At 50.7% G+C, this 11,067-nt stretch overlaps 1 protein-coding gene across 1 annotated transcript; it reads right to left on the bottom strand.

Moving 5' to 3' along the window:
- Positions 1-8,105: 8,105 nt before the first annotated feature.
- On the bottom strand, positions 8,106-10,414 carry LINGO4 (leucine rich repeat and Ig domain containing 4). The gene has a single exon (XM_008695643.2). It carries the CDS (start codon positions 10,399-10,401, stop codon positions 8,620-8,622), a length of 1,782 nt encoding a protein of 593 aa, XP_008693865.2. The 5' UTR covers positions 10,402-10,414; the 3' UTR covers positions 8,106-8,619.
- Between the last annotated feature and the right edge of the window lie 653 nt (positions 10,415-11,067).

The raw sequence follows: 11,067 nt of genomic DNA, 5'->3' as shown, positions 1-11,067 counted from the left end.
CCTCATGATGGGCGATGCTCCGCCACTTGTTTCCTTTGTGATCTTTTGCCTTGTTTGGTCCCAATACTGTGGCAGGGACTCAGGAGGAATGGAAAACATTTCTTTTTGGAAAGCATAAAACAGGCTTGGTAGACATGGAGAGATTGAGGGGAAGGAGATGCTCGGACGAGTGAACAGACGATGAAGACGGACGCGGCCGCAGGAGAGATGGAGAGGCACCCGAGTTTGACCGCCCCGTGGTAAGGGAGTTACGGGTAGTGCGGGCGTCAGGGGCTCGCCCTTCCCTAGGGATCGAGGGGAATGGGTCGGGCGACCGGCGCAAAGGCCCCAGCCAGGGGGCCGTTTCTGTGGAGGGCGGTAAAGGGGGTGGGCTTTCCCAGGAGGCGGTTTCCTTTGGAAGAGGGCGTTCCAGCCGCCGTTGAGGACGGTTGGGCTCTGCTACCGCAGCTGAGCGGCGGGGAGCCTCGCGAGCCCGACCCCGCACACCGGGGACGCGGGGTTGGACGCTCCTCGTAACGAGGTCTTCTGCGCTATCTTCTATTACTCTGTCTGGCCCACGATAAGCACTCCGTGGATGTTGAAGGAACGCCAGATTTTATCTTTGGTCAACGGGGGCGATGCCTTTGGGCCTCAGGTTTTCGTTTTGTATTAATTTTTAAAATGTACATTTTGAATAAGTAATACATACGTATGCTACAAAATTCATGGGCATAAAAGGTTATTACAGTGAATAAGGTCTCTCTTCCCTCAAGAGGCAACCAGTTTTACCAGATTCTTGTACATTTTTCACAAGATATTCTATAGTAAACATGCACATACTGTATGTGTTTATATATATATATATATATATATATTTTTTTTTTTTTTTTTTTTGTTTACTCAGTGGATAACTTATTATCCGTACTGTTTTTGCAGTGTCTTTTTATTTAGCCTGGGTAGCTAACCACAGCAGCACATGTACCTGTTTCATAGTACGTCCACAGCAAGCCTGAGGGAGGTATTAAGATACATTTTACCAGTCCTTTCACATTATATTGATACCCAAGTATACTTCATCTGGCTCTTGTGTATCTGTATAATACATCCTTAGGGCTGGGAATACTAGGTCAAATAAGTGTGTGCATTGTTTTTCATTTGGTTAGATACGATTTTGCGAATTCCCAAAGACTTCTCATTTTCATTCCATCAGCAATGTTAAAAAAGATTTGGTAAAAATAGTATGTATTGCCAAATTGCCTTCCACAGAAGATTTAAATTCTCCCTCCCATCAGCAATGTATGAAAAGGACCTGTTTGATAACATACTTATGCTTTCTGATTTTTGACAATCTCATAGTGTAAATGGTATCTTTTTATTTTAATTTCATTTCTTTTTTTCTTTAAAGATTTAGAGAGAGAGACAGCACGCGCGCGAGTGCGCGCAAGGGGGGAGGGACAGAGGGAGAGAGAGAGAAAATCTCAAGCAGACTCCTTGCTGAGCACAGGGCCCCTGTGGGGCTCAATCTCTGGACCCTGAGATCATGACCTGAGCTGAAATCAAGAGTAGGACACTCAACCGACTGAGCCACCCAGGAGCCCCTAATTTCCATTTCCTTTAAGTCAGGTCGAGCATCTTTTAATATGTTTAAGTGGCAGTTGTATTTTTTTTTTGTAAATTGTTCGTATAGTTTGTTCATATTTATATTGGTTATTAGGTCTTAATATTTGCTCTTTGTTCATATATAAATTAAAAATAGTTTTCCCTTTTCTCAGTTTGTCCTATGTCTTTTTTTTTTTTTTTAAGATTTTATTTATTTGACAGAGATAGAGACAGCCAGCGAGAGAGGGAACACAAGCAGGGGGAGTGGGAGAGGAAGAAGCAGGCTCCCAGCGGAGGAGCCTGATGTGCGGCTCGATCCCATAATGCCGGGATCACGCCCTGAGCCAAAGGCAGACGCTTAACCGCTGTGCCACCCAGGCGCCCCTGTCCTATGTCTTTTTACTTTGCTTATGGTGGTATTTTTGCTATGCAGATATTTTTATTTTTATGTATTTGAATTTGTCACCATTTTTAAATAACTTCTGGGTTCCCTATAATATTTAGCAAAGCCTCCTACTAAGATTTTTAAGAAATTCTGTGTTTTTAAAAAAATACTTTAGGGGCACCTGGGTGGCTCAGTCGTTGAGCGTCTGCCTTTGGCTCAGGGCCTGGTCCCGGAGTCCTGGGATCGAGCCCCGCATCAGGCTCCTCCGCTATGAGCCTGCCTCTTCCTCTCCCACTCCCCCTGCTTGTGTTCCCTCTCTTGCTGGCTGTCTCTATCTCTGTCAAATAAATAAATAAAATCTTTAAAAAAATAAAATAAAAAATACTTTAATAGTGTTTTTTATGTATGTAAATATTCTGGAATTTAGTTTGGTGTAAAAGAGAGAGCCAACTTAATTTTGTTTTATTCATTTCTACTTATTGCATAAACCCATATTTCCTCCATTTTTTTTGAATGCTATGTTTATAAGACCCGAATTGCCATATGTATTTAAGTCTGTTTCTGAATTTTTCGTGTTCTATTGATCTCTTTTCAATTCTAGTACCATAACTGGTTTTTAAAATTGATGTACATTATGTGTTTTCTCATCAAAATTTTAAAAGTTGATGTGTGATATACATATAGAAAAGTGCACAGATGAAAAGAATACATCTTGATGAATTTTCAAAAATGTAGCACATTTGTGTAGCCAACACCAGATCAAGAAACAGAGCATTACCACCCTGCCCAAAGCCATCCTTGTGTTCCTCCTCAGTCACTACTCCCCACAAGGGCAAACCGCTCTTCTGATTTCTAATAGCACAAACTAGCTTTGCCTCTTTTCGTTTTTTATAGAAAAAGAACCGCACACTATGTACTTTTTTGTGTCTGGGTTGTTTTGTTCGACGTTATGTCTGTGAGGTTCAGCCGTATTGTTGTGTGTAGTGTTAGTCCATTCGTTCTCATTGCTGTGTAGTACATTGTGAGAATATATCCCAAGGTACTTTTTGATTGTGCTGTTAATTTTATTTTGATTGGAACCACATATTGTTAGATTACCTAAGGGAGAATTTTATTTGTGGTACTGAGTCTTCCTATATTGGTGTTCCATCAGAAGCATTTTAAAGTTTTTGTCCTATAGACTTTACATATTTCTTGTTAAGATTATTCCTTGGTATTTGAGTACCTTGATTGCAGTAGTCACTTTTACTTTTAAAAAGGTAAATGAGTAGTTCAGACCTAAGGAAGAATGTCCATTGTTGCTATAAAGAGTACAAGCCTGCTTTATGGACCCATTATCTTCTAGTTCCAACAGGAGCTGGTAGACAAAAAGGATATGAAGTGGAAGTCCAAAAAGAAGGATTACAAAGTAGCCACAGGAGGAGTTTTGTTTTTTTTTTTTTTTTAAGATTTTATTTATTTATTTGACAGAGAGACAGCCAGCGAAGAGAGGGAACACAGCAGGGAAATGGGAGAGGAAGAAGCAGGCTCCTAGCGGAGGAGCCCGATGTGGGACTGGATCCCATAACGCCGGGATCACGCCCTGAGCCGAAGGTAGACACTTAACGACTGCGCCACCCAGGCGCCCCCACAGGAGGAATTTCTTAATCAGAGCAGTGGAAAACTGGGTGTAAGCACTTTTCCCAGAAATTTTTTGAAGATGGAGTGTTGACTTCTAATTAACTTCTAATTGGCCGAGCAGGGAGGTTGGGCTGTAGAAGGGATAGTTTTAGGTAAGATGAGTCCAAACTCTCAAATCCCATTTGGGATTTATCATCTCATGCACCCCTCCAAGAGCCCAAGTTAGGATTAAATGATTGGCGTATGAGGCTGGGATTGGATGAATTGTGATTTCTGGGTCCTCATGTCCAGTTCTGAAGAGTCTGTCTTCTTTTCTTGAAGGGTGTTCTAAACAGGGTGCAGGAGTAGATGATAGCAGTTAACTTAAGGTCTGGGTTTTCTAGAGCATTCAGTGAGCAGGTGTTTCCATTCAATAAGCCAAGTAGGAAAGTGGACTTTAGCTACAGGGCTGGGCAGTCAGGGGTTCTCAAAGTCAGTAGCCTGGTCCCAGAGCCTTTGCTGCTCACAGAGTTCCCTTCTTGGACAGCAGGCAGACAATCCAATCAAACAATATTCAGCCATCTGCGTTTTTAGAAAACAGCACTCATTTCTCCCTCTGTCTGTTGTAGGAGTTACCCCTTCCTCCCCCGTGACTCAAGGCTCTGCATCTGCAATCAGCAACCCAGAGGGTGGGCCTTAGTATCAGCAATTATGCTGTGCTGCTCTTTAGTCTTTAGATCAGATGGATGGATTGTGGCAGGTGTCCTCTGCTTCTCTGGCCTCCACCACTCAGCTCTATGTCTTCCTACTTAATTCTCCTTACAGAGCAGTTTGGAGGAAGAGGACTCAGGAGTCCCTGAGATCAAATGCTCTCCATCCTGAATCACCACCACGCTCACTTCTTTGTGCAAAAGTCCCTCCCCACCCCGAAGTCTCCTGCCTCCCCCTAAGAGATGGAAGCTGGTGGGAGGAGGGGAACAGGGGAGGGGAGAAGCTGCTCCGACCTGTGCTAACATCCACTCTGTGCCATAGTCCTTCCCAGCATTTTCTCCTTGCCTAGGATGGACCCGGAGAGTACAGGCAGGTTCGGCCTCAGGCTTCCCCCACCCCAAACCCCCAGCTGCTGCTTCTCATGGCAGAGCGGCTTCAGCTGCATTCCAGGGAGACTGTGAAGCCTTCAGGGTGACTGAGGACAATCTATGACCATTTTTGTTCATAGCTCGCACCAGGCATTCTCAGAGGGCTCTGTGACTCCAAAAAGCTGTGGATCCAAAAAGCCCTGCAGGGCTTTCGTCCTTGAATCAGAGATCGAGCGTAGCAAAGGGAATGGAGACATTGGAGTATATAAGGGACTGAAATGGGGAGTGCCCAAATGCTGCCTGAGTATCTTGGGGTCCAAGCCTCTCTCAGATTAGCTGAGACTGTGTCTGAAATGGAAGAGAGGAGGGTGGAGGGAAGGGAGGATGGGGTAACCTCAGGAAGTTTCTGTCAAGAGGGGTAGGCAGAAGGTAGGCAAATTCTTCTTGACCTGAAATAGCTCATAAGTTGTTCCGCCACACTAGAAATTCCCAAGCAGCCTCTCTATAACCTAAAAGGTTGTTGAGGTTAGAACCCAGAAAAGGACCCAGGAAATCTGAAGCCTCCAAACTGTGAGAGGCTCTGTTGCTGGCATCCAGTATTTCAGTTCGGACCATCTGATCCATGGAATTTCTGCCCCTTTCTGCCCGGCTCTGGGGCAGAGGCAGCGAGGACGTTTGGAGAGGGAACTGAGAAGAAAGGGTAACCAAACAACCCTCAGCTTCCTTAGTGGTGTCTTAGAGTTCCTAGAGTTCCTGAAGGCCGGGGAGAACCAGCAGCTGGCCTCGTCTCCCTAAGAGACTTGTTCTGGGTGGTGGGTGGAAGAGGACCCAGTCAGACGGATCAGCGGAGAGGCCCCGCGGAGGGGTCAGAAGAGCAGGCGATGACTGAAGCAGCACACTTGGTGGAAGGCATTTGCATTTTCAGTTCGACAGCCCCGAGTTCAACAACAGCTCCCTCACTACCTGGCTGTGTGTCCTCCAGCACGTTCCTCAATCTGTTTAGCCCTGGGGAGAGCCTTTATTGGGCTGCCCCCACCGTGGGGACCGTAACTTCCCTGCACGTGAGCACGTGTCCCCAGTTGCGTTTACATGCTCCTTGACACACGCACACGCACACGCACACGCACCAGCCACACCTGGGCTGCGGGCAGCCTTCCCAGGCAGGTAAGATGAAGAGCTGGCTTGCTGATGATTGGACAAGCTGGAAGTGCTCATCACAGTGACCTTGCCGCATCAAAGCGCTTTAGGAAAACCTGTGTAAGGAAAATCAGGGGTGGTAGTGGGCGGTAGCTCCACGGGCATTTTCCCCAGGCCGAATGTGCTTCTAGAGGCTACTTTGCCCACCTCTGCCAGGAAGGCCCTTGTCTGTGCCCAGGGGCGGAGTGTCTGCAGCTGTGCTGTCAGTAGAGGGGCACTGGCCACGTGTGGCTTTTGAGCACTTGCGAGATGGCTAGCGCTACCACGGAGTGGACTTTTAAGTTTATTTCAGTTTAATTAAGTTAATTTAAATGTTAAAACTGATACTGGATTTAGTTATTGGAAAACTTTCAATATATTTGGAACAATGTGGATGTGTGAATCTACTTTTTCAACAGTGAATTTTATGAAACCTAAGAACAGCTCAGATCTTTCTAGGGAAAATTTAGTGATTGAATTGAGATGTGCTGTAAGTGTAAAATATACACTGGGTTTCAAATACGTAATATGAAAAAATGTAAAATATTTCATCACTAATTTTCATACTGATAACATGCTGAAATGATAATAGTTTGGGTACCCTGGGTTAAATAAAATATATCAAAATGTAATGGTATCTGGGTTTTTTGCTTTTTAAACGTCGTACTAGAACATTCGCAATTACACGGGTGACACATTCTATTGCTATCGGGCAGCGCTGCTCTGGAGACTTTGGGACTCGGGCATCTGCATCTTCTGCTCTAGGGCACGTCGTCTGTTCCCCACTGCCTCTGGGGGCTGCCCAGAGGTTCATCTGCACGGCAGTGCTGCTTCTGCCCTCTTCTGCATTGCAGAGTGGGCAACTAGAGTAAGAGCCTCCAGTACTGGACCCCCAAGTCCCAACCTAGTAAGCTGCGGGGGGAAGATTTCGGAGAGGAAAGGGATGCCAGGGAAACCTTTCTGGTGCCTTATAAACTGGAGAGGGGAGGTTGCCAGGATGTAAGAGAATTGTGTGAGGGTGGTGGGGGTGTGGTTGGAAGCTCAGAGATACTGTTTTCTCAAGATTGTTGGATTTTCCAGCCTCACTCTCCAACCTGCTGGGCTCTCACCTCTGGTCCACTCCCATATCCTCACTGGGCCCCACTGAAGAGCTTGCCTACTGGTCAAGTCTGGCTGTCTCCTGGAGGGCAACTGCTCCTCTCCTCTGTCAGGGACAGTTTGAGCTGGGAATCTTCTAATGAGCGGGGTCTCCTCGAAGCAAGGACACGAGCAGCAGGAATCGCTAGGAAGCTCATGATGCTTGCATATTGAGGGGTGGTTGGGGGCTCTTGAGGGCAGAGGGGAGCTAAGGACACTGAGCAGATGCTGCGGAGAGAGAGGCTCCCCAGGGCCACATGACTCCTCACTTCTCAGTCCCCCTCCCTGCCCTTCCTTTCCCTTCACCCCTCCCCTTCTGATGATGCTGAGGCTGCTGCCTCGCGAATCTGTCCTTTTCTCTGGCTCTGCCTTGCCTTCTATTTGAAGCACACTCAGGCAGTCGGCATCTCCTCCCACCCTGCCTCTGTACCTGGGGTCTCTGTTCAGCAGTGACCTCTATCCAGAGACAGCTTCCCACCGGGGCTGCGCTAAACCGGGACAAGGCGCACCTGCAGAAAGGTAGTGGAAATTAACGAGGCAGCCAGATCCTGCTGCGGCCTCTTCCCTCCGCTTGTCACTATAGTGTGCGGTGCCCCTTCCTGCCTGTTTACTCCAAGCCTGGTCCTGCTGGGTTCTGGGACTCTCTCCTGGGACAACTGCAGGTTCTTGCTTTTGTTAGGCATTTTCTAAGAGTTACCTTTATACTTTTCCTCCAGGGCGCTGGGAATCTGTGATTGGGAGACCATGATTAGGGGATCCCAACAAGAATGAGAAATAAGGGAAGGAGCTGGGTGTCCTAGGCTGGGATTTCCGCAGCGGGATCTCTTGGATGGTGGAGGATCTCTCCTTCTCCAGCCGCAGAGATGCAGAGGACAGGGAAAGGGCTGAAACTGAAACAGGCTGGGTGTCTCTCCAGAACATCTCTGGGCCTCCTCCTGTGTCATGCCTGTATGTCAGGCAAACCCATTGGGTACATGCTCAGTGAGCAGGCGGAAAGGGTAGGAAGGGAGAGATTTGCTAACGATGAAGGGGGAGAAAGAGTGAAATAAAGAAAACGCCCGATATCACACTTCGCTTAGACTGCTACAGTCATGGCCGTTTGGCAGCAAGTTTAATGATGTGACAGCTGGGGCAGGTATCGGAGGCTCATGCAGACATAGCGCCAATGTGTAGTCTGTCCCCACCCCGCCCCCCTTGCACACTCATATCTTCTTAGCCTGGGGTCCTTGGCCCTAGTTTCTTGTGCCTGGGGAGGGGACAGAGCAGAAAAAAGAGGGAGACGGCCTGGTTGAGGAGCAGAAAATCTGAGAAGCAAGCGGCACTTCCCAGCCTCACCTCTGCAATAATCTTACAGCTGCGGTTGGCAGTTGGTAGTGATTGTTAAAGGGTGTAAGTGTGTGCGAACAAGTAGACTGGAGCCTTGGGGACGTGTCCTGCTTTGTTGGGGGGGTGGGGGGAGGGCTGGGCTGACTATGGATCTACGTCTTCTGCTCCCTGGGACCCTCAAACTGCAAAAGCAGAGCGAGGCCGACCGTCGGGAGCACCATTAGCTACCGGCACGATGCAGGCAGGTGTGGGACTAGGTTCTGGTCCAAGCAGCCTTGGTCTTCTTCCATTTTGGTATCTGAAGCTGGCTTAGCTGGAATTCCAACGTGGAAGGAAAGGTCAGAAGAGCTTGGCAGTGACCCGGTTACCCCCCGAGTTCTTATCCCCAGAGGGCCGAGGGGCCACAAAGTCAAAGGTCGTGTGATGTTTGACCCGGCCTTTGCCCTTGCTCCAGAGGGCAATGAGGCCAAAGCAGAGGGTCACTGAGGTGAGGAAGGGGAGGAAGCCAACCGCCAGCACCATAGCGACGCCCCTGCTATCCAGGAAGAAGGGCCCTGGGATCCCCGGCGTGGTGATATTGGGGTCAGAAAGAGTGCCATTTGGTGGTTCAACCTGGATTACTTCTAGCCAGGTCGTCAGGGAGTCATTCCCAGCAACATTGCTGACCATGCAGACATAGGCCCCTCTGTCCTGTAGCTGCACTGAGCGGATCTCCAGCGTCCCGTCCTCTAGGACCCTCACTCTCCCAGCCTTTCCCAGCCAAGCCCCCTGAGGCCTCATCCAGGAGACGGTTGGGGCTGGGTCTCCGTCTCCGGAGCAGGAGAAAACAGCATGCCCCCCCTCCTCTGCAATGACCCACCGCGGCCCGGACTTTCGGATCAGGGCCGGTCGGCAGGTGAAGTGCCCCGGAGGTAGGATGTCTGAAAACTCCCTCAGGCTCTTGCCCTGGACGTGCCGGGGGCCAGCACAGGCGGGGGGTGACGTGCCGAAGTCCAGGTGGCGGCGGAGCCGGAGCAGCCAGCGGAGGCGGCAATCACAGGTCAGGGGGTTGCCAGACAGCCTCAGGGTGACAAGTTTGTCTGGGGAAGGGAAGGCTGTTTCCTCTAGTGTCTGCAGGGCGTTATCGGCCACATCCAGGAGATGGAAAGCAGTCAAGCCGTGGAAGGCGTGGGCAGCGATGGAGGTGAGGCACGCGCCTGACAGTCGTAGCTCCTGCAGCCGCACCAGAGTGCTGAGCCTTCGGGCTGGGATGGCTGAGATGGGGTTCTGAGATAGATCCAGGACCCTGAGGAAGCTCAGGTGGTGGAGGGCTTGGAAGGGCACCGAGCTCAGATTGCAGCGGGTGATGGCCAGGCTGCTGAGATTGAGCCCGACCAGGCTTCCAGGCTCCAGAGCCTCCAGAGATGGCCAGTGGTGGATCTCCAGCTCCTTTAGCTGCCCCAGCCCCCGGAGTGCCCCAGCTGGCAGCCTCCCAATGTCTAATTCTCGAAGCCTTAGGGCCACCAGTGCCGGGAGGCGGGCCAGGGCCAGGCCAGGCACTGTGCTGAGGTTGCAACGCTCCAGCGTGAGGGTGCTCAGCTTGGCCAGCCCTGCAAAGGCCCTTGGAGCCACAAACACCAGGTGGTTGTCCCCCACCTCCAGCTGCTGGAGGCTGCCAAGCTCCCCAAAGGCTCCGTCAAGGAACAGGACAATCTGGTTGAGGCGGAGGTCCAGCAGCCTGAGGGCAGACACACCTGAGAAGACCCCGGGCCCCATGATTCGCAGCCGGTTGCCCTGCAGCCTCAGGGTGAGTAGGCTTTGGAGGCCGTGGAAGGCTCCAGGCTCCAGGGTGGACAGCTGGTTGTAGCTGAGGTCCAGCTCCTGGAGCAGGCCCAGGCGGGAGAGCATGCCCCGCTGAAGCGCCCACAGGCGATTCCCACTCAGGTCCAGGAGCTCAGTGTCCAGTGGGAGTCCCCCAGGCACAGCCTCCAGTCGCCGATGGGCACAGAGCACTGCCCGGGGCCGGGAGGTGCAGTCACAGACAGCAGGGCACCCTCCACAGCTCCCTCCGGGCAGGAGGAACAGGAACAGGAGAGGGGGCCATGGGGGCCAGGCTCGCTTTGGGGCTGTGGCCGTAGCCATCCCCTGTGCAGTCCTGGAACAGATGATGACATGGTCCTTTTTGGAAAATGACTTCAGATGATGGTGACCCTGGACTTCCCCAGGCCTCCTTAGAGGAGAGAGAGATTGAGCTCTCTGTCCCGGCATTGCCAGCGAGTGGGGTGTAGGCCCGGGACCAACTCTGGTGGGCCACCTCCTTGGGGAATCTCAACATTCCTCCTGCCCCCCAGCCCTGGTAATAGGCCAAGTGCTTACTGGCTCACGGAACCCTAGTTAAGCCTGACTTCAGTGGGGAAAGTTTTCTGTGGATGGGACAGGAAACAAGGAGGTAACTTTGAGTCTTCCTGTAATGGGTTTTTCCCGTATCTGTGAGATCCAGGAATACCTCTGGTTCCTGCTCCCTGATGCTTGTTCTCCGCAAGCTCTGCCCTCCCCCTCTCTGCCGGCTCAGGGGGAATCACATCCTTGGATTCCGATTGGAGCACGGTCCTCACCTTGACGGGGTCCTCCAAGGCTGGGAAACATGCTCAGCTCTGCTCCCCCAGGCTGCACTTACTGCCCCTCTGCCTTTCTCCAGCTTGATGCAGGGCCTGGGGCCCTGAATTAGCAAGATCCAATCTCCCGAGATGCCTGTGCGGCAACAGCCAAGCTGCTCCTCAGCACCCCCCCCCCCCCCCCCCCCCCCCC

Source organism: Ursus maritimus, unplaced genomic scaffold (assembly GCF_017311325.1).
Source record: "Ursus maritimus isolate PB19 unplaced genomic scaffold, ASM1731132v1 scaffold_12, whole genome shotgun sequence".
Taxonomy (NCBI): domain Eukaryota; kingdom Metazoa; phylum Chordata; class Mammalia; order Carnivora; family Ursidae; genus Ursus; species Ursus maritimus.
Note: the sequence above shows the minus strand (reverse complement) of the source record. Positions and strands in the feature narration are given on the sequence as shown.